Source organism: Ammodytes marinus (genome assembly GCF_949987685.1).
Source record: "Ammodytes marinus genome assembly, chromosome: 3".
Classification (NCBI taxonomy): Eukaryota; Metazoa; Chordata; class Actinopteri; order Uranoscopiformes; family Ammodytidae; genus Ammodytes; species Ammodytes marinus.
In genome coordinates, this window is record NC_137232.1 from 22,180,055 (window position 1) to 22,204,920 (window position 24,866).

Genomic DNA, 24,866 nt, shown 5'->3' on the forward strand with positions numbered 1-24,866 from the left:
TATCTGTTGTTTGTTGCATTCAGTCTGGATATGTATTTTATGGTTTAGTCTCATTATAGTGGTTTTGTTTAATAGTATATTAAATACTTGTCTTTAAACATTTTTGACCTTTTTGGAAAAAAAATTCTCAATTTATCATGTAGATGTAGTCAAATACTTTCCTATTTTTTCTGCAGACAATGTTAATACTATCTACTGTAGGGGAGGACCATCTCTCACCTTTCTGATCATGAGAGCTGCAGCCTGCCATCCCCGGGTGCCAATGTGCTTGTTGAAGGAGATGTTGAGATGGGTCGCTGACTCGTAGTACTCGATCATATCAAACAGAGCTGATGCACCCTGAGAGGCACAAAGGAAACAGGAGGAACCGTTATGTCTTTTTAGATTAAAATCAAACGGGTAAAAACAAATGTCACAATTGGTCACAACACCCTGATCAGTCAAATCAGAAAATACGTCGATTAAAATTCCTAATAGGCCACGTAATTTTTTTGAATGTCTTTTTTCGTCAGTTCAATGGTCCAAAATCCAAAGATAATTAGTTTATGTTTAACAGAGAAAGCTTTAAATCCTGTAACCAGCTCTTTTGATTGTAACATTACTATGACAGTAGCCTTCAATACATTTTCTGTTGATTAGCTTTTACAACTCTATAGATTATTGACAAATTAACAGTAAATTAATTAGCAGAATATTCTTTTAAATAATTCTACAGTTCAGAACCAGAGACAACATTTATTTTGATCTGATCAACAGTCCAGAACTATTAGTGAAATATCAGGTGATGCAGCACACTCATGTGAGTGCTTTAAAAAATGTTTTGGTTTTGGTGTCGCTGCGAGGGTCTCATCAATCCTTGATATACTGACTATGTAAAGATGATGATGACCATAGAGCGGAAGTGGATGGCAGGGTATTTTGCTTCTTTGCTTTTTATTTATTTTTATTTAACATCATTACATAACAAGTTTTTAGCATATTTTAAAGAAACTACTGAGTCATCAGCACACTTTAGCCAACCATACTGAAACCAACACACCTACAGCCAGTGATGAATTTGCGCCCCTGCAGTCCTTTTGGAGGATGAGATTAAAATGGCTGTGCGTATGCTTTTATCCTCTACTGAGGCTAATGAGAAGCAACACAATCAGACAGGCTGCTGTGCTGCATACTGTCTCATAACCTTTTCCCTATGTGTGTGTGTGTGTACACACTAAGAGACATTACAGAGTATACAGAAATGTGTTTATCTTCAGGGTAGGGTAAGATGAGTCACTTTCAGCCCCGTAAAAGACAGCCTATGTTAGTGTACTCTGAGCCTGCTCCTCAATACATGTCTTCTAAAACTATTTTCTCTCCCTTCATGTTCAAAATCATTCCTAAAACGCCACTAATGCAGAAATGAGGCTCTGCCAAATCAAGAAGCCATCCACGGTACATCTGACTATCGTTTTCTATCCCACGCTCCTATTTTTACCTAATTTAGGAACACTTCCTCAATAATTCCCTTCCTTTCATTAGAGCCCAAGGCGAGACACTTGTCTCAGACCCAGATGCTGCACTCTGGTGACTCAGCCACTGACTCATTCAGCTACTTCGTTTTCCCATTTCTGGGGCAGTATTACATGTTGGGTGAGAGAAGAGCGTATGTCACTCACACACAATTTGTTTGGTTTATGCAAAGATCTGGTGTGCGTTTGTGTCTGTCAAACTGTTTTAAAATTATGTAAAATATTGTTCATGAATGTTAACAGCTTGCATTTTGCTTTGTGTATAAAAAAACAACCCTGCACGGCTTCTCATCATAATAACTAATATTTAATGTATTTACACAATTTATCCCAAATGAATCTGTTGGAGAATTGGCTCTTCTTGTGATTTAACTGTACAAAGAAACATTGGGATCTTTACAACTATCTTACTTTTATTTATTGATAAAATTGTTATTAAACCAAATCAGAAATACCGTTGTCTCTTGTTGATGTTTTGGACATACCATGTATAGCAGTAAACAAGTAGAAGCCTTCTGGCACCATCTACTCCTGGTGTTAACATATGATCTCGGATCACAATATGGAAATGAGTTTGGCAGAGCTACCGTATTGAACTTGACATGAAATGTCCCAGGTCAAGAGAAGCAATGCCTTGAACGGATGTCAGTCATCTCTCATTCATTTTCAGGTTAGGACTAGCTAGCAACTGCTACTTTTGTAGGGTTTGCTTAACCGAGCAGGAAGAGGGGCTGCCTCGGTCTGGGTTTGTCTGGGTCTGAGTACCGGTGTCATGCCACTGCAAAATTGTCCTGCAGATGCAAAATGCATAACTGTTTATAGAATATCTATTCATCCTTTTCCCTAACATTTGTGCTCTTTTGTTTATCTTCCATGATTGGCTGAGCGATGCCCCGGGGGGAGCTCTCCCTCTTTCTACCAAGCTCTCTCCATGCTGCTCGACTGACTCGAGTTCTGTGCGGAATCAGCCGTCCTAGGAACGGACGCACCCTGGCTGCTAAGAGTCTCACATCAGCATTGATTCACCGTCCATCAGGATAGTACTCTTTCTACTCAAATGCCTGTTCAACCTTTTAAGTTCATTTTTGCTTCGCTCATGGGTTGTCTGTTTGTCCTCTTCCAGTTTTCCATGGTGGAGACGAGACGGTGTGGATCCGGTCCCCCCTCTGGCAGCTTCTGAAGTCCTCCTGCATCCACACTATTCACACTTTTCTTTAGTATTACCATGTAAACATCTGGTCAATGATCAAACTCCTTTGTAATTTTTCTCTACTTATGACATCTATTGCAGCATGTCCGTCCTGGGAGAGGGATCCCTGAGATTTCAATTTTTTTTTAAAAATCCCAGCAAAGGTTTTTTTTACTGGGAGTTTTTTTCTCAGCCGAGCTAAGGGTGTAAGGGCAGGGTGTCATATTGCATGGAATGTAAAGCCCACTGAGGCAAATGTCTATTTGTGATATTGGGCTATACAAATACAACTGATTTGATTTGATTTGAATTGATGATTTTATTTTATTCAACTTAGAAAGTGGGAGAAACCTAAAATAACCTCAGAAATGTAAGGAGAAGAAGCACTCTCTAACACAAAAAGAGATACATAATAGTCCTTCCACTGAAACACTGTTATGGCTGAACACAATCATACCAAATATGGTTGTTGGTAAAATATATTCTAGACGTTTGTTAAACTGTTGTAAATATAAGCTCTCAAGACGGATATTATGTGGGGTACCTTTTAAAAAAAATTCAAGGTTTAAACGCTAGCAGTCTCTTTCTTCCTTGCATTTGTTGATTGAATTTCCACTACCAATTGTCAATCGGTGGAAGAGTGTTAAATGTGTCCTGTCAGCTGCGTGCAGGTGCAAGAGTGTCCAACAACAATTCAAACAAAATAGGAAACTCCTCCTAAAACAAATCTACATATCGCTCTTTGTGGTCAAAAACTCAAAAGGGTTGATTTAAATCATATTGACTTTCACGAAAATCAAGTTTAACATTTAAATACCCAAATTTAAAATGGTGTCAAGTGTCTGTAAAGAATGAACCACAAGTAACAGAACATCTACAAGTGTGCAGGAAAACAGCAGGAGATTGGGGCCTAAACAATTATTTGGGTAAGGGTGAAAACACTGACACAACTGTAAGACAGGAATGAAAGAATTAGTATTAGGCGTTGTTCTCACGGCAACACGAAACGGTGCAAACGCGGAAAAATTCCTGCGGTTGCACTATATCATGTCCATGAAAACAGCAAACGCAGGCATGAAACCGCAAGTTTTTGAGATCTACTCCCAGGGTAGCCTGGAAATCCAGACCCTGATATCTTGAACGATAGAGGGTCTGGCCACGATCAATTAATTTCCAACTCAAGGGGCGGCTCCTACTCGTGCATTTCAAATGCCACTGCACGCAGTTGGATAGCACTACAACCAATCAGAGCGATGCACAAGGCGACGTAAGCCCCTTTCGTTTAGCGAACAGCTGTTAAACTGTTAAATTAAACGTTTGCCGTTGTCGGTCGGCAAAATAGAACATTCCACTTACTTGCTAATGAAAGATTTGAGTGCCGTCTTCCAAATTGTTAAGGGTCGAGGCCAAAGCAGTCTCAAACTCACACAACATATCCGCAGCCATCTTTGATGTTTACTATCACGGCTTCGACGTCGCATGCACGTCACTGTCGTCATCCGGTTACGTCCTCCCCAGAGCACCATATAAAGGGCTCTGGCGCGCCCATATTAGATAGAACCAATTGAAACCACCAGCCAGATTTCTGGCTTTCTTGATAAAGCTTCAACGGAGCGCGTCCAGACCAACACGCGCAGCAAATTTAATTTGCCAGCGCCTAGTGGCAGGTCTGGGAATGCCAGGCTACTCCCAGGGAGGATATTTTGGAAAACACAACGGTTTTGGTTTCATGTGAACACCGAAAACATTTCCCCTGGTAACGCTGACGTCACGGCTCCACTTCACGTATGCATGGTCTATAACATTTGCTGTCAATACCCACACGCGAGTTATAAAGTTAGAAGATAATTAACGTGCAGGGCTTAAATAGGCCTATAACACTCGCCAATTTAGTCTGTAGTCTATTAGTAAGTTATTGATACCATGCACCCGCAAAATAAACTTGTATACACGGCTCTCTCTACATTAAAAAACACTATCCATAGTTCAGCGCGCAGCGGTTAAGTTACTGTTCAACAAAAGGAGCATTAAGGCTACGGCTTCACAGTAAAAGCATTTCACTGGCTAAACATTAACAGCATTTCACCGGACAAACGTGAGTTGACTTTTATTTTGAAGTACGCCTAACAGGAAAAGTAGCCGCTCACAAAGCCCCTTCACTATCAGCATGTCTTCTGTTTTCACGAGTTCAATGCGGTGAAATAAGAGGACAGAAAGCTTGTCATTTACAATACTTGTAACCCCATGCTTACACCAACCGCTTTATGAACGTTAGTGGCATTAATTTTCGGTTTCAGTAAGGTTTTATGCATCAAATTGTGCCGGAAATGCTATTTACTACTACCTTGTACCGCCCACTGCTGGCCTGGCATGCTTACTACATCGATTTTGTCCCGTTTCCTCTGAAAACATGTGCACGGGTGAAGATGTCAGATAAATTGTGTCTGAACGGGGTTTTTTTTAAAACCAAAAACGAGAAAACTGTCACGTTTTCACCGTGAGAACAGGCCCTTAGTTAAAGTGACCCTTCCTACCATGAAGGAACGTATCATGTGTGACTCTGGCTAAAGGCAGAGCGTGTGTCAGTGTGTGATACAGTACTGTACAGTATATTTACTGCCCTTTGTGACAGGAAGTGGTCAGAGCCCGTGTCCCTCTGCACACAGCAGCACTGTCTGTATCTGTACGTGTCTGCAGCCCAAACATCCCTAATAGTGTTTACACAAGTGGACATCTGGAGTAATCAAAAAAGCCATGACAAACACTCCACATCCTGCCAAAGCAGTATGAGTGAAAAAGGGCAGAAAACGACAGTGAGAAAGGCATGAATTGAGTTTAGGATGAAAGATGGATTGATGCTAGCTGCACTGAGAGAAATGAAAGGTGGGAATGAGACAGAGAAAGATATAAAAAAGGCAGGATCTTCTTACATCTTCATCCAAGTTGGTCTGCTCCAGGTCTATCACTTTAAACTGGACCCTCTTCAAAATCTCTTCCAGAGACTCACATGCTTTGTAGTCGAGCTTCTCACCTGAAGATACACACATTTGGTCAGTTAACAGTTTTGTGGCAGCACATTATACATTAATTCATAAAACACAAGTTTAAAAAAAGATGTGTTGATTCACACCAGTTAAATTTAAAGTGCTGAGTCTGACTGTCAGGCTGTGGTTGTTGGTGCTTACCTTTAAGATCTAAGCATTCATTCCGCAGCGTCAGGTCTTTCAGTTCCTACACAGACAGAGAGAACAGTGTCAGTAAAAGCTGAATTAGTGTATTAACGGACTGAAGTAAACTTTTGTTGAAACTTTTACATCACACACAAGGCATTTCAATAGATTAGTACTGGAGATATAAAACAGATCTTGCAAAGTTAAAGAAAAGCATCAGCAGGACCTGTTGTTGAACTCAGCTGTGGTGTGTTCCTGCAATGTTGTATATTGTATATGTGTGTCATTGTGCACTTAACCCCAAAACTGCTCTAGGGACGCTGCACTGATGCTGTCCCTGCTGCACTATGAACCCTTCTGGGAGAGATATGTGGAAAGTGCAAATTTCGATAGCCTTGTGTACAATGAAAATAAAGTAGCTAAAAAAATATAATCAAAATATTGATCAAGACTCCTTGATGTCAACAGATAGATAAAGAGGGATTCTGTGTGCATTGTTGGAGGGCAGGTAATCGAGAGTAACAGTAACTGTGACAACATTCAAGTTAAGGTGGAAATGGTTTTTAACATGACAGCATGGCAAAGTAAAATAAGTTGGATTTCCTTGTAAACCTCTTTGAAACTTGTTGCTCATTGTGGCTATTAGTGCTTGTGATATTCATCCATGGAATACTAAAATCTGATTACCAAATAGTGCAGAATATTTCAATATATGTATCTGTCGACAGATTGTTTTTGCATTTCCAATAGTTGCCTCACAATAAAAGGTGTACAGTATGTCTACTGCACTGAAATATTTGGTTTTCATCAGTAGAAACATCCTTAACTAATGGCTCATGTGTAGAACAATCAGTTAAGCACAAGACACAGCCTTTTGAGGGGAGTCCCAGGTTGGCTGTGGTTGACCCTGCTAACAAGCAGAACCACAAAAACAGGTCTAACACTATCAGGTTTTCAGGACTTAGTGCAGGTCACTGCCATTAAAGTGGGCAAACCCAGTTCAAACTGTGAGCCCACTTTATATGCCAATTGAATCTTCAAAGCATATACAGCTGTCTGTCTGTGTGTTCAACTTGACCATGTCATATATCCTGTGATGTAGTGTGACACCACAGTGTCACAGATCAAAAGGTGGAAAGATATTTAACCTCTTGCCCTGGTGAAACATCCAACCACCCATACAATCACGAAAACATAAGAGTGCTGCCGTCGAAACTATGTACCAGCAAATCCCTCTCTCTCGTTGACTGCTCGGCCCATTCAGCATGAACTCAATAACCTCTGCCCTGGTGCCACACTGCCATCACATGTGTGCCTGTGAACATACTGAGGCTGGTTTAGTTGTACCAAGGGTTCAAGGCCTACTGCATGACTCAACTGGTACCAACATTTTTTTTTATGTACAGTAACAAATGCCACATCCAAAAAGCTTTGTCATAATACAGCAGGAAACCATACTAAACAACGCACTGCAGTAGTTTTAAAAATAATTCAGCTGTGAGAACGAGTGAACCATTCATGATGGGAATCAAAATGCTGTTTTAAATATGGTATAAATTAAAGAATCTGGATCAGCATCATAATACAGATGGTGGTTCGACTATGTATGTACTATCGCAATTTTGACAATTTAACAGAAAGACAATCTTCACTTACAAATACCTTGGGCACCTGTCAGTGAGAATTTACCTTAACCTCTCCGACAATGCTGCCCGAATCCAAAATAGTGCATGACTCATAGTGTGCCTCTGCACGAGTGGTGATATGGTGGGTACGGCTGGGTATGTGTGTGTGTGCGTCCGTGTGTTGTGGGTTGACTATTGAGCTGCTGAAAAAAAGGTGATATGACATCCTGGTGGAGATGCATGAGAAAACCTGTTATGGGACTTTAACTTTAAACCAAACTCATTAGACCTTTTGAGAAGCAGTCTACTGTATAAAAACTCTATCATAATCCTTCAAGTGTTTTGAGGGATACACACTTATTTTATTTCATGCTGAAACCATTTTCATGTTCGTCCATTAGATATGAAGCTACCGCCATCAAATAGTTAGTTTAGCGTAGCAGAAATACTTGAAACGGAGGCTAAAGTGAAACAAATTGTGAGCGCCTCTAAAGCTCGAAAAACATGGAATATCTTGTTTGTAGATTACATAATTACATTACACTGCTTCTTTGTGCTAAGCTAAACTAACCAGCTCTAATTTAATATTCTACGCCGGAAAGCAAATAAGATTTTCCCAATGGTTCAAACGTCTGTTTTAAGTGCAAAAGTAAACACATGACACACTTAAAAGACAGAAAGTAGTATTGAATTTAAATGATTATGGCGTACATAGCCATCATCATTGCACTGAGGTGTGACCAGCGCCGCTGTTGTGTTGGCGTGCATAGAATACACTGCAGGTGGTTTGACACAGCGCGTTGATGAATGTCATGAAAGCGCTATAAGTTAAAGGGTAAATACATCCGCACAACATACGTTTCTATGATTTAAGACATATTGGGCCGGTTTCACAGACATGGATTAAGCCTAGTTCTGGACTAAATTGTACTTTCAATGGACAATCTCCATTCAAAATTCCATTTAGTCCAGGACTAGGCTTAATCCATGTCTGTGAAACCTGCCCATTAAGTTTGTTGACATCATACTCCGTTTGCTCTAGAGGGTCCAGGCCTTGAATTGGGATGCTGCCAACATGGTCATTTTCATCCCAAATGAGGAACATAATGTGTCTGTGCTTATGGCATAATAGACGTAGATGTCTGTGCTGCGCATACGGACGTTGCCAAGTCTTTAAGCGTTAATGTTTGTGTGACGTATACAGCAAATTATGTAATTCTTCATTTCACAGATTTAAAGTATACTCCCTGATTTCAGACTGTAATGTAAAAGTCTAAAGAGAGCTTCTGCATATTTCTATAAAATCAAGTGTGCACCCTGGTTGCGCGCAAGACATTGCATAATAAGGAAACCACTCTATCCAAAGGGAAGTGCGCCAGCAGAAATGTGACACAAGGCCACCAAGTGTTCAGGTCTCAAGACTCTGGTGGTAGTTACTGCAGAGCAGGCATTCAACATGCAGCTGCTAAATAGAGACCCTTATAAACATACAGACACACAAACAAATGGCCAGAAATGTACATAACCTGAGGGCCCCTGGCAAGCCGCCATGTGTACAGAGTACAGTTGGACTTCTTAAAGAGAGCATTTAGAAAGAAAGAGGAAAACACTGTTAAAGGCTGATCTCCTCTTGTAAACCCCCCTCTCACCAGTCAGCCATTTGGTCCGGCTTGTTTATGTGGCTGGTTACTGCAAGGATGACCAGGCAGAAATGAGAGGGGGCGATTGTGGACAAAAAAGACTACAGAGGTAGAAGAGATGCCAGACATTGCGAAAAATTACCAAAACATAAAATCTGAATATTTGATTTGAGAAAATCCGAGGATAAGTCAACTCCCAGTGGAAATGTACCCAGGCTGTAGGACTAAATGAGGCTCACAGCAGCAGTTTAGCACAGAGATGTGCATTTCCACAAGTAGCTGAGATGTTAACTTCTCTTTCTCAGCTGACCGGGCGTGTGGGGATTTCTCTGGAGAGTCTCTCGAGTCACACACAGACATTTCCATCTTGGGCTTACTTTACTTTAGCATTATCACTCACACATGGAGATGCACCTACAGGTACACATTTGCAAAGCTCCAGAGGAGAGAGGCCTCGTTAAGGGTTTTATATGTACGCCTGAGAAAACAGGAGAAAGTGCCAATGTGTCAGTTTGGATGTTCCCACACAAATACAAACAAGGGACAGGCACCCATATCTTTACATAAACACAGGTCTTAAGCATCAAAGATATCAGATCCAACCTTTCCATTTATGGCTGGGTCATTTATTTGCTAAAACAAAAGAGAGCTCCAGATATTTATTAGACGGAATCTCTCATTTAAACAGGTCACTATTTATTTTTAAACATCCACTGGAAACATAATGCTTTATTATGCATCATCATATTGCCAGTACAGTCATAGTAACTCTAAAATATACCTGGGAGTGTTGCTGCCCCAGAGGCAGTGGAAATATTGTCAGTCTACGCTAATAACTGACAATTACATGGTCAGTTGCATCAGGGGCGGCCTTAACGATCTGGGGGCCCCTTTCAAGACCTAGTGTTTTTTTTTTAATTTATTTATTTATTTATTTAAACCCATTGATGACGGCTGCTGCGCGATGCCACATTGGCTCTCCTGCCTGATGCTGCATCGTGCAGCATTATTACTTTATCTAATTTTCATGGCATTCCCAGCATAGAATGCACTGTCATTGGTTCAAATACACATGAGGTGGGTTTTGTTGATTTTTTTAAGACCACGTGACCACCTAAAAGTTGTGTGGTTTGCCGAAAATCATGTCAATCAAAAAAATAAAAAATAAGAAAATAAAACAAAATAATAAAAAAAATACGCCAGCTATGTCGGCGACAGAACAGTTAGTGGCGTTTGGTGTGCAGAATCAAGGTCTACTATAGACTACTGACGAAAATCACACAACACATTGCATCTATTTATTAACAATACTTAATAATTTTCTAATTCATCTAATTTTGACGATTTTTAGAAATATTTGTTGGTGTGTAAGCACTAAGGGAGCATGTTTAAATAAAACCTGTGAACCTTAACTTTTAAATGTATTTTATTTCATGTTTCTATGTGCTACACAGGCTTAGATATTAAGGTTTTGGTAGACTTGACAATTCGTACTATTTTTTCAGAAAACCCTCAGGCATTAAGGACATGCATCCTAGATTGCCATAGTCATCAATGGGTTAAATACATATTTCTTGTGAATGCTGTGCATGCTGCCCGCAAAAAGAAAACAGATCGTAGAATCCAGTTGGTTCGTAGATGATTTATGAGATGATGGGCCACTGGGTGCAGACTCTTAAAGGGCCCCCCCACTCCTACCTATCCAGTCAGGTACACTGACTTTTCCGCACATATACAATTAATGGTAAAAACATATTAACCCATTGATGACTGGCAATCTAGGATGCATGTCCTTAATGCCTGAGGGTTTTCTGAGAAAATAGTACGAATTGTCAACGTCTACCAAAACCTTAATGTCTAAGCCTGTGTAGCACATAGAAACATGAAATAAAATACATTTAAAAGTTAAGGTTTTATTTAAACATGCTCCCTCAGCGCTTACAAACCAACACATTTTTCTAAAAATCGTCAAAATTAGATGGGAGAAGAAAAATAAATAAATAATATAAAATATTTAAAAATAATGTGCTAAATGAGGTTATAATCCTGCTTCCTTTTAGCATGGATAGTAGTGACTGAGTGTGCAGTGGAGGGATAAAGATAGACAGATATAGGAAGGAGGTGATAGCTTTATTTTATTAGTTAGTTCAATTATCACTGGCACCATAAATCCAACTTCCCAGTACAACTGGAATGCAGAATAACTCACGCTGTCGGGAGCCGATCAGCTGGTCTAAACGGCTGTATACCACGGAGATGAAAACGAAACTGAAACTTAACTATCGTCTGGCTGGGCGAAATTTTAGTTGGAGCAGCAAAATATAGCCTAAATTCTTAAATATTGTTAAAGCTCACATATTATGCACTTTGCTGTCAATTTGATATGGTGTAAGTCAGGGGTTCTCAAACTTTTGATAGCTGAGGGCCAATTTAGGAACCCAACATTGGGCCGAGGGCCGCCGAAGGAAAATGAAATCATTTCAATGGCCAAGTTGCGTCTATACAGTTTACATGTATTGGTCTTCATCCGGTAATGTGTAATTAACACATTTTAATTAATTAATGAAGGGCTAGGTTTCCCCCCCAATGTATTTCAACATTGGGGGGGAAACATTAAAAGCGGGGGTCTTGTCCCCCCGAAAAATTTGAGGTTCAAACACTTTGTGCATTCTGGTTAATTTTTATGCAGTAATTTGTGTCTTCTGTATTCATTTATGGTGGACATGTTAAGGAAAAGACAACTAGCTCCCATTGACGCAAATCTAATGGAATATAAATCAGTAAGGCACTGAGGCATTCTGTATTGCATTCAAATATTTATTCTACTTTATTGTTCAAAACTTTCTGCACATTGAAAACATATCACCTTTTGGAGTGTTTTTTGTAGGACTCACTACTCATGATGCAGCAGCAGTGTTAACTATTATGACACTATACATTGGAAATAAACAGGGTGGGCTCTCAGCAGTCAACTGGCAGATAGTTCTATGGCTATCAGCAGCCAGCTAACGTTAACTTGTTAGCTAAACTTTAGGCAAAAGAGTTAGAAACCAGATAAGTTAGCATCCATCCTTAGACACTTAACCCAATGTAATTCACCTTGAAGGTGAGAAAGTGCATCGTATTGGGCTTAACAAGCTCACTATCTAACAACTTACATTGGGACCACTACACTGTCTACTACACTGTCTGCTGCACTGCCGGAGGCTGACCAGCCGTCTGCAACGACGGCTGGTCACGGCTGTTTCGACCCTGTACTGTTTTTAATGTTACGGGGGACACATCCCCTCCGTGCGTTTAAAAAAAAAAAAAAAAAAAATAATTAAATATTTTTTTTATTATTATTATTTTTTTATATAATTCATAATTCAATGCGGGCCGCCAGATATGTTTCCGCGGGCCACCGCACTTTGAGAACCACTGGTGTAAGTAGTCCCTAATACTTATTTTTTTAAATGTTTGCTGAAAAATCCGTTCAGAAAATTTATTGTAGCAAGCCTCTATACCCTGATGTTCCTCTGGTCTCAGGATGACCTATATTGGTGTCTGCAGCCTGCGATCTGGCTGGTCCCTCCCACCGTCTCTGCCGTGCTCTCGTGATACCAGAGAGACACTGTGTGACTGCGAACACAGTGTTTACCCGGAGCGAAGCCATACTTTGAACAGTTTGACATGACATGATTAAAACCAGTGAAAACAGTAGCTTCAGTTTGATTTATACAGGAATAACTTCCCACCCTTTGTGGTGTTAAAAACGAGGCATTATTAAACTGCAATGGGAAAGCTAAGTTAGTGTAATAGAAGCAAACGTTGGGTGCTACTCCCGAAGCTACATGCTACACTAGGTAAATAACAGGCAAACAACCATTGAGGAGATTCCTTTTAGTTTCACCGATGGAATTACTACACAAGTAGCTCCCTAAGCTTTGTCTCGTTATAAACGCGGCATTATTAAGACTGCTGTGATTAAGATAAATTAGTGGATTATGAGCAGAATGCTTCTGTGTTGGTTTATGCAACACTCTGCATGGTTTGCTGTACTACGGGCATCTTGTCGCTTAGCGGGGAAAACAACATGGCTGTTGCTCGGAAAATGTTCCAGAGGATCTCGGGCCGTGGACCAATAAGAAATGGGGGAGTGGGGTTATCATAGACTACTGCACGGTGGAAATTTCTTTATATGTCCATGGAAGTTTCTGGTTACTAATGTGGGGGGGAAGCATGGACATATAAAGAAAATATGGGGAAGTGGCTGTGCTGACTGTGACGTTATAGTCGGCGAGAATTCTGACTGGAGTATATTGGAGAGGTTTTCAGAAAGGGGGAGGGTGAGGAAAGGAGAGATTTTTTTTTTTTTTAACTTTGGCAGTCCCTAGGCACACCGTGGACCCATAGTTATGTTCCAACACATTTAAAAAGTGCGTTTTGCATAATATGTGACCTTTAATAAATAGATGCAATGTGTTGTGTGATTTTCATCAGTTGTCTATAGTAGACCTAGATTCTGCGCTCCGAACGCCACTAACTGTTCTGTAATACACTATCGGCGTCTTATTTTTTTATATATTTTTTATTGACGTGATTTTCGGCAAACCACACAACATTTGGGTGGTCACGTGGTCTTAAAAAAATCAACAAAACCCACCTCATGTGTATTTGAACCAATGATGGTGCATTCTATGCTGCGCACGTTATGAAAATTAGATAAAGTAACAATGCTGCGCCACGCAACATCAAACAGGAGATACAATGTAGCGTCGCGCAGCATCCTTCATCAATGGGTTAAGGAAGTCAGTGTCTCTCAAAGGATTTAGGGATACTGTAGGAGGGACCTTTGTCCTTTTTGGGGTGTCCGGGGGCATCCCCCCGGAAGAAATGTGTGCCTTTTGAATTAAAATGCATCAATCTGGTGCACTTTGAGGGGGAAATTTAGAGGCTATATCAAATCCTGAGATGCAGAAGGAACATTATTTTTCAGATTTTTCTTAAGCAGGCAGCACTCTTTACTCTGCAACTGTAAAAACAGTAGATGGTCTGCAGACTCATGTTCTATGATGGAGAGACTAATTTCAACAGATACAGGGTGGATAGCTACTTTTTATGAACAGTATAGAATTTACACATAGCAATCTTATTCCTGTATGTGTGTGGGGGCCCTAAAGGCTCATCATGAAGCCCTTTAGACAGAGCTACTAATGCTGTTTTGTTATGCTTTTGTATTTCTCCCCTACTAGTTGAGGGGCCCATGATGATTTATTTCCTTATATTAAAGTGTAACTGCACCCTTTTACTTGTTTTTTGAGATATAAGCTGAATTAAATCACTATGTTGTTAAGGAACACATATATGCTGGTGTTAACGTTGAAAAAAATTGCAATATGTTAAATATCGGCAATTTAAGAAATGTTTTGTATTGTAAATCATTTTAGAACTTTACTAAGATTTTAAAAAAACTTTTTTCCATCGGGTTCGAAAAATGACGTACTACTGTACTTTTGGTACAGTAGTACGTCATCACGTCGCCGCAAAGCCGGTCACGCTCTTCATAGGTCCATGGCTGATTCATGAGCTACTACTGTTATACCATCCCTCCAAGGATGTTATTTTGGGGGTTAACACACTTCACTTCTATCGGCAGTGTGTCTGCATTATCTCACACTGTATAACACACACACACACACACGGACCCGGACTTGTTCATTACTTCACTTGATTGACACACGCTACCGCTCGCTCGCTCGCTCTCCTCGCTCACACACACAGACACACACAGACTGCCGCTCGTTCACTTGCGCTACTCGGTCTCCTAACACTACGATAGAAACACCCGCCAACAATTTAGAATAAGAAAGTCCTCCACCTCAGACGACCCATCTGTGTGGCATATGAGCTCACTGTGTAGCGATAGTGCCGTTAGACTTTGTGTCACTCAATATTTCAATGAAGTCATGTCATTCAGATCTTCCTGAGTGACAGCTACTAGCAGCTAGCCCCCTCCTTCACAGACACCGCGCGCCCCCTCCCTCCCGAAAGTCGGCCGGCTGATGTCGGAATGTTTTAAAACAATGGTTCTCAAACGGAATTCAGAATCCATGGTCTGAAAGCATTTTTCAAAATCGTGCAGTAGCTCAAACAGGGGGTGCAGTTACCCTTTAAGGCTTATTCCTTTTTGGACCCTGTTATTGACATGAGTGACCGAGCTCTTTGACAATGCGACATGCAAAGTTACTATCAGTATCTCTGGCCTAGCATGCTAAAGAATTATTTATCCAAATAAAAAATAAAAACATTCAATTGAATTCATTTGCATTTTCTAGGTGTAGAACAAAAACTACTCTTCTCCCTCAGGCCACCAAGAAACAAGGAACCAGAAAGCTGCTCCGACTGCTTTGTGAAATATTTTGATGACTGCCATCCTCTATCATCAGATTTAGAGCATCATTAAAGCTCCCATATTATACACTTTTCGGTTCTATTATACACCATATTATATGGTCTTAGTGGTCCCTAATACGTTTTTCTTTAATTGTTTGCTGAAAAAAACTTTCAGATAATTTATTGTACTAAGCTGATGTTCAGCTAATCTCACAATGGCCTATTTTTTAAAAAGAGCTGCAGCTCCCCTCGTAAATATACAATCTTTGAGCTGCCCCCGCCCCCTGTCCGGAAGCGAAGCCAGATACGCCTCGCCCTTTGTCTGTCAGGGCCGTGGACCAATAAGAAATAGGGGTGTGGGCTGCACAGTGGAAGCTTCTGGCTTTCCAGTTTGTGAGGTCAGAAAAGGGGAAAATTCTGACTGGAGTATATTGGGGGGAGGGGTGGGGGTTTCAGAAAGGGGGAGAGTGAGAACAGGAGAGATTGTTATTTTTTAAAATATTTTGGCAGTCTCTAGGCACACCGTGGACCCATGGATATGTTAGAACACATTTAAAAAGTGCATTTAGCATAATATGTGACCTTTAAGATTGGGAAATAAGTGGACAGTAGTTTACATCTGCTTGAGATGTAGATTTCAGTGTTTCCCTCAGGATTTTTTTCAGCAGGTGTGGTCCCCGAACCCTCTAGAGGGGACCGGGGGCATGCCCCCCGGCCGAAAGTCTTTTGTACCCTTTACATTTGAATGCATGAATCTGGTGCACTTTGAGAGGAGAATATGCACTTAAATCCTATTCAAGGAGTCTTGTGTATTACTATAGATAGGATAATTGATGCTGACTCTTAAACAAGTTTAACCCTATTAACCTTTGCCCCTAAGCTATTTTTGAGATGTTTTGGTTTGCTTGGATTTATTCTCTTATTAAGAATGCATTCATCGGCCCTTTAACGCACAGCAGTCAAGCTATGAACATCATTTATTTGGGCGGATATGCAGCAAAAAAATAAATAAAAAATGTGCAAATGATTTTTATAGCAGCGGCGGGAAAAATGTGAACCTGGGGGAAACACTGTATTTCCTCTATTTTTTTTGTTCTCTGAGACAAAAACACATTCAGTAGAAACAGGCCCCATGTGATAAAATATTTTAACATGTTAAATATCGCAATACAGATGCAACAATTCACATACAAAAGGCACAAGGTCGGCAGAAGTGTAAAAACAGCCCTGAGGCTTCCCCCACTGGAGCTTGAAGAAATGCTTATGCAGAGGGATTATGGGACACATGACTGTGCTGGCTAACCCACAAGAAAAGGCAGAAAAAAAGACATGAAACAGTCGTCGTAAAATCCACCTTTGTTAAAAAAAAAGAGGAAAAAGGCCCACTGGATACTATCATTACATGTCCATAGTACCATGTGGCATCATGGTGTGCCCTCAAACCACAATAACAGGCTTTAAGTGTTTTCATCACAAAATAAAAAGGTTTAGGATGTAATTCTTGGAACAAAATTTTGTTCAACCTCATTAACAGGAACCTTTAGAATTACAAATAACTTTTGGGTGGAGCTACCAGGACTTCCGTACTGTATCCAGAGAGCAGGTCCAGCTTCTTGCTGTTACTAACTTACTCCCTTCAACTTACTAGTGATAATGGAAAATAAAGATTATCGTATGTTAACATTTTGTGGATTCATTTGTGGATTGTTTCATCTATAATATGTCAGATAATGCCAATCAATCGTCTAAAGCACAATGCAGAGTCTCATCTGAATTTTTGTTCTGAACACTGGTCCAAAACCCATATAACTTGACATTGAACATATTAGTCAGAAACAGTACAGGGGAATTGGCCACTTTAAACGGGGGTGTAAAAAGGGTAAAGAGCAGGAGCTCAGGAGGCTAGGGTTGTGATGGCTTTCCACCTTACAGAGAGATTTAAGAAGTGATTCTGATGTTCCACTACTGGTGGTGGCTAACTTAATTTGAAGGAGAAACGGCCTTTCGCATACATTTGGTGTTAATTTATTTCTTTACCTACAGCACACAAACAGCCCAAGCTATAAAAGAGAGAAAAAAGGACAGCAGCTAGAGAGTTAACACTCTGTTGCCAGGTTATTAGGTACACCGAGCAAAAACGAATGCAGTCTAAAACAACAGTCCTGCAGTCTGTTCATTTGTGTTTGTGTGTAGTTGAACCTCACCTGTATCTGTTTGAGCACTTTGGCTATGGGTTTACAGTTGAGTTTCTGACAGGTCTGTTTGTAGGAAGAGAGGATCTCCTCCACCGTCACATTCTGAGCTGCAAAACACAGAAAAATAAATGTAAGATTGCTTTTAACACTCTCCAGGAGATGAACGGCCGGCCACCAAAAAGAATGTACCACAATTATGTCCCTGTAATATGTTTTCCATAGCTTTAAAAATGGTCAGATTTCTGTCCATAATCATTGTTTATCATATTTTTTGATTGATTTTTACTTCTACATAATAAAACTGTACTGCACACACTTAAATTAATTAAAGCTAGTAATCCAATGCAACCATGTGTGACAGTTAACAGCATAAAGGTTGGGACGGGATGCAGAACCATCACTTCAGCAAAACCAATGATGAAAGACACCACAGTTTCAATATAACCCTGTAATAAATGCGAAATGTTGTAAATCTAAAATGCCTCGGCTCGAATCGCTTGCTGGCGCACGTCGTCATATCATTAGTTTAACTGATGCTTATAAATGATGTGCACATACTGTCTGCAGTTCACTCAAAGGTCAATTGTGATGCTTCAGTTGCAATAGTGATTTTCTGACAGCCATCATTTGCAAAGCAAACAAATCAAACATCGGAAGTGGATTTGGGGTTTAGCTGCATCAGCCCTGATTGATACTAAGCAATCAAAATGAAGTCTAGGACAGGGACAGTTAGACACACTTTTGACACTTTTTTTCTTTCATTTATTTGTGTCTGGCAGCACTCTCATGAGAGACGGGAGTTCTCCCTACTCAAGTGAGAAAAAAGGAGGTATTGTTCTTGGTGTGTGTGTGTACAGGCCAGCCTCTACTGCCATCCCAGACTGTTGCAGGGGCTAACTCCAGTCAGATGACTGGGCAACATTCATACTCACTGTTCTGGCTGAGAAACTGCTGAGAAATTAAGTGAGGCACTCACAGGGAAAAGAAAGACAAAAAATATTGACAGAAACGAAGAAAGAATGACTAAAAAGTGCACACGTGCAGGATTTCAGAAAGAGATGTAGACAAATAGATGATTCTACCAACATTCCGCTTATATTTTAATCTATGTGTAAAAGTAGTTAAAGTAACGGATTGATTAATACATTGAGAGTAAGCAGTGCATGCTGATAAAGACACAACCTGTGCCCACACTTCTACTGTAACAAGACAAGAGGTTGGTGAATCTGACTTTGTGCTGCAGTCAGCATTTTGATTTCTCTTGCCAAGGTGAGAACTTGTCCGCTTTGCTTTCCAGTGTCCTCCATCTCCTCTCCTATGTGTCACCGACAATGTCCACCTTTAAAACTCTCAATCCCCCCATCTGCACAGGGTATTTACAGAACAGACTGGATTAAACAGTTTTATTTAAAATGTAAAAAAATAATACTACTAAAACCTTAGTCTTTTTATATAAACAATGTCAGTGTTGCCCTGGAAGTAAACATAATGTACTGCATAGATTATAAAGTGGTTCTTCTGAAGTATGCATGTCATGACCTGCTTACACTGAAGAGTTATAGGATTTAGGGGCCAGGGGCCTCATTTATAAAGGCTGCTGCACACAAAAACCTTGCGTCAACAGGGGTGAAATGTGTGTGAGCACTTTTCACCACAAATGTTGGTTATAGAAAGATTCTATGCTGAGAAGTATCCATATCCTTACACCAACTTTCACCGATGCGTAGAGCTCCCGCTAAACTTTCCCAACTCGTGGCAACACTTGGCCCCTAATATATTTAATCATTAATATGTGTAAGTTTACCTATAGTTGCGAATTAGGCTACTGTAGTCTATGAAGTCATGCAGTTATGATGAAGGTTGAATTACTTATCAAATAGGTCTATACATGTTTTGGTTCTATTTTTAAGTATTATTATTGGAAAACATGATACCATCATATATGGGTGTAGTAGTGGGATGACACGAGGCGGAGATCATGTGCGCACAATTCACTGCAGATGGGTATTTATAAAAGGAAGACTGTGTACAAGTGTGCGCCGCATAGATTTATAGATCTTACATTTCTTTTGTGTACGCGCATTGAGTTATATCTATTTCATCGTAGTTCTATACATTGCTAAGAGCATGTCATAATAAATAACCTGCTTGTGGGACAAAGGGGCAGTTAAAAATCTGTATGAGCTCCTACACAATTGACCCTGTGTAATTTGTTGTCTCATTGAAACATACACACATCATGGCTAGCCTAGCACCATGGCTCAAAATATTCTAAGACATGATGCTGTGGTGAGTCTGAAGTAATTATGTGCATGTCTGTGCATGTGAGAGACTAAATGAAAGAGCGAGTCATTGCCACATGATAACAATGAGAACAGATTTTGAGGCCCAGACCCAACAGCCACTCAAACAGAAAGCAGGCAGGCCACCTTGCAGCAAATCCTGGTACATACTCAATGCACGCTCATATAAACTATATAACTTTGCTTTCATGCCATAGTTTGCCACAACACCTTTCTTAGCACACAGTTGACTTAAGTAGATTCTGAAACCCTCCTTTGTACTGTACCTTTGTAGAAACTGATTTTGAATTGGGAATCGTTTGAAATCGAGAATCGTATGATTAGAAAAGATTCACATACCCCTACAAAAAAATGTGTAGGGGTGTGTGAATCTTAACTGTCAGTTAGACCCCTTATGATGTCATAAGGAACACTTTGAATGGCCTTGTGTCTGAATTGTGCTATATAAATAAACTTGCCTTGCCTTGCCATAAGGGGAGATAAATCTGACTGGTGTTTTTGAACACAGGCTTTCATAAAAGGTGGAGGTGGGTAAAAAGAGGAGGTTGTTTTTTACGTACTATGGAGTCTCTCGAAACACCTGGGACCCATATTAATTTTTTAAAACCATGAAAAAAAAAAGAATTTTGCATAATAAGCAAGTTTCGCCAAAATTGTGATGGATTTATTTTAGAGAGGATATATGACTTATTTTTAAAGTTCTACACCTTATTTTACTCTGAAATCATCCTTTTTTATTAAAAAACTAATTATTCACTTTCTGTGGTTGATTCTACAGGCATGCTAGATTCTAGGGTGAAAACACTTTTAATGAAGTGCCACTCAATTCATTTGAATTTATTATTCGGCTTTATCTAAAAAAAAGAATAATAATGAGAAAAGAGAACTGTGGATTGAACCTAAATGCGTTTCCCACCAGTGTGGGACAGTCTTGGAAATGTGTACAGTACAGTGTGAGCGTTCCAGTGAACACTGTGTCCTTGGAAAAGTGTTATTGTGCAGGGTGGTTGTGGAGCAAGTGTGTGTAAACACTTCCTGAGGGAGAGGTGGGGTTTTGGGGTGGGGGACAAGTTGGTTTCCATCCATTCACAGTATTTTTACACATTAATTAGAGGGGGGGGGGGGGCATGGATATAAAGAACCAGTGGCGTGGGGATTTTTTTTTGAGGAAGCCAAGTGAGACAACACCTTTTAATCTACATGTTTATTGGAAGGTGGGGGACAGAAAAGAGTAGGCTGCGTCGCAGCTTGTATTTAATGTAACTACAAGAGCTATTATAGCGCCTGGTCACTTTGCCAGGATTTACACACGCCTGTAGCGTTGTGTCAAACATCAACTGCAAATAACTGCCACCTCCGTGCCACCGCAGCGCAGCCTGTGTTCTCCACAGCACCGCGGAGCTGAACACGGTCTCTCCTTTCTTCTCCAGAACATTTTCAGGAATATAACTGTCCAATTATTTCAAAGCAGATGATAAAGTTACGTTTATAAAAAGGGGAGATGATTATGTTTTCATCCATCTTAATAGATGGATGAAAACATAATAGTCACAGTTTGCTCCCATAAGTTCTGTGAATAGCCTATCTGTCTGTTGCCTGCTGTGTACAGTTATCAGTTTTGCTTTATAAACCAAGTTAGCACCGGTTAGCTTGAGTAAAGCACCATCAGCACAGCAGACTGGAGCTCTCAGCACCGGTTAGCACCAGCGCCAGCATATCCCCAGAGTAGGAGAAGGGTACTCTGGTCGGGCGACGGACACAATATGATCACGCGGCGCGGAACCTGCGATTCGCGCGGCCACCTTTCCACTGGAAAGTTACAGTGGAAAGGCTGACAATCCTATTTTGCTCATAACTCCCCAAAGAAACATCGCACATTCAAAAACTTGACATCCACTTGTTCGGTAAATTGAGCTGCAGCTTTCTACCTTAGGCAGTTTTGCGAAATGTATCAATAGGGGGCGCCAAAACCACAAAAAATGTATATCTTGTAACAACAGTAGAGAAAACGCGTTTGGGGCTATAACTTCCACACCGAACATCCCACAGTCAAAAACATTATATCCACAGATGCCCACAAGTCAGCTGCATCTTTTTACATAGGCCACGCCTATTTGCGGAGATATAGATTTTTTGCTACGTCCCAAAAACTGTGTCAGTCACCAAAACATACTCCTCCTACAGTTTTTGCCCGATTTGGACGAAACCAAAAGCATTATGCTCTAACCACTCCCACGAGCAAAGGTTGTATAAAGATTTTTTTTAAGACCGTCGGAAAATACCAAACAGTAGCGCTTTAAAGATTTGCGCATTAGCTACCTTGTACCAAACTGCTAAATCCAAAACTATTCATCCTATCAACACCAAACTTCACACGTGTTTGTCCTATGGTCCTCAGGTTGGTTCTACATTTTCGTTAGATTGCTCCAAAATGGGGCGCCAAAAACACAAAAAGTATACATCTCCTTGAGCATCTTTCTCTCCGATTTTTTTGGCCTTTTGGACTATAACTCCCAAACCGAACATCCCATGTTCAAACACTTTACATCCTTGGCCCCCGTTCACAACTGCTTGCAGTTCTAGTTATTATTGTTGGCCACCGGCATCCACTGTGCAACAACAACACACTCAACCACTTTCTGCTGCCTTTGGTGAGCTTGTGAGCAAAGTGAAAAATAGAAAAGAAAAGAAAAGAAAAGCAGGACACTGTGTTACAAACAACACCTAGTTTGCTAACTCAGATTATTGAAGGTAAATTAAGATAAAACCACTATTTTGCTATACCCTTTGGTGGCAAAAACACTGAGCGATGAGATCAACAACAGGGTGAAATGAAGCTAGACGGCCAACTACATAACAGAATAATACTTTACTGAAAGTGAATCTAATTGATTGAGTTGAACAACTCTGTCTCTCTAAATTATTTTCCTCACTTGTAGCCCTCACAATTAAGAAGGATTTAAAGGATATCAATGCCATTAAACTTAAAATGTTCCCTCCAATTCAACGGATAGATTTTGTATGATCTAGTGTCTGTCTGTCTGTCATGTTTAAAAATGATGGCTGTTACACCTATGCTGCAGCCAGATTGATTGGTATCTTGGGGCATGGAAAAACTGCAGGCAACAAAGGACGTATAACTGCCATGAATTATAAATTAATGACCCTAAGCTGAACAACCGGCAGAGCTGCAACAAGTACAGGCACATATGTTAAGAGGAGAGAGCTACACTTACAGTATGTCAAAGCTTTGTTAAGAAAATATTGTTCATTTACAGTAAGCGATCGAGTGTGAGCATTTTTTTTGTAAACCCTTCGTCTTCCCTTCTCCCACACCTTAATTGTATTGGAGCTTTAAGCACAAGTTGAGTTAAAGGTTAATGAATGAACACGTCATTTTACTTCAACAATGGCTAGCAAGCATTGGAGTAACGTCAACCGACACACCTAAACCTCTATATGAGGGCATTACTTCGAAACTATTGCAAACCACCAAATTTGATGACCAAAATGAATTTTAGCCTGTAATTGGTATACAAGTCATACATCAAGCTGATTAATAAAAAACAACTTACTGATATTTACTTGTGATATCCACGTCCATCCATGCATCTGCAACAGATCATTTGTTGGCTTATGGGCCTCTCCCATTTGTTTTTGTTACATTTTGCCCTCCTTAGGCAGCACCTTTGAGCAGGGTTGCAGTACTCGAGACAAGTCTCGTAGTTGAGATGGTCTCTAGACCAGTTTTGAAGGTCTACGTTTAGTCTCAGAATTGCATTTTTACTCAAACTTGTCTCGATCTCATAGAAGGAGGACTTGCACTGTACTGCAAACATATCACTATTCCCTGAGCATTGCATGATTTACTAGTTAACATTACTGTGATTGTATGTAAAACTTCCTGCTTCAAAAGAAACCCATAACTTGACTTCTTTTCAAATCTGAAGTTTTTTCACACCTTACCAACGTCAGATTGGGGGTGGGGTATGTTGTTTTTCGACAATATCTGTTACTTTCCAAAACACAACAATCAGACATTTGACACCCACTTCGTGTTGTGGTTAGTGTCTCTGGATGTGAGAATGTAAGCTGGGTTTAAATTCTTTACAATACTATTTGTCAGCCACGTTTTGTGACTAAGGAAATCTTTCAATCAATCAATCAATCAATCAATCAATCAATCAATCAATCAATCAATCAATATCCTTTATTTAACCAGGTAAAATTCATTGAGATTAAAATCTCTTTTTCAAGAATGACCTGGCCAAGAAGGCAGCACCATTATAAAATAAGCACAATCAACCACAATTCTCATACACCACATTCAACGTCAGGTAAAGTACAATACAAGATCAGGGACAAGACTATATGAAGATTGAAATGAGTACAGTTAAAAATTAAATAAATAAACTGGTGACAGATGAATGAATAAACCCGGCCGTTATCAGAAAATAGCTTTACAAACAATTGCATTGACCAAGAGAACTATCTTCTCTGTCCTTCAGGATTCCTTTGAATTCTCCCAAGGTGACCAGCTCCGGTAGCTTCAGCTGCTTTTGCACAGTGTTCCAGGCAGAAGGCGCAGCATATTTAAAGGCCTTTTTCCCTAACTCAGTTCTAGCTCTGGGTACCAACATCTGTAACACATCCCTAGAACGCAAACCATAGCTACATTTGTTTGTGGACATGTAAACACATAGATATGAAGGGACCAGCCCAATAAGACACTTGTAAACAAAAAACAACCAATGTGAGAGTCTGCGTACAGATAGCGATGGACATTTTGCAGTGGCATACAGGGTACAATGGTGGACACGATTTCCACAGCCAGTTAAAAATCGCAGAGCACAGTGGT

At 40.2% G+C, this 24,866-nt stretch overlaps 1 protein-coding gene across 1 annotated transcript in view; it reads right to left on the minus strand.

Annotated features, from left to right (window-relative positions):
- ppp1r37 (protein phosphatase 1, regulatory subunit 37) overlaps nt 1-24,866 on the minus strand; it is a 51,914-nt gene that overhangs the window by 11,447 nt on the left and 15,601 nt on the right. The window contains exons 2-5 of the mRNA XM_080025271.1: nt 17,715-17,812; nt 5,886-5,931; nt 5,631-5,731; nt 220-339 (exon numbers count right to left, since the gene is read on the minus strand). Coding sequence (XP_079881397.1) covers nt 220-339; nt 5,631-5,731; nt 5,886-5,931; nt 17,715-17,812 — 365 coding nt within the window. The remainder of the gene's footprint in view (nt 1-219; nt 340-5,630; nt 5,732-5,885; nt 5,932-17,714; nt 17,813-24,866) is intronic.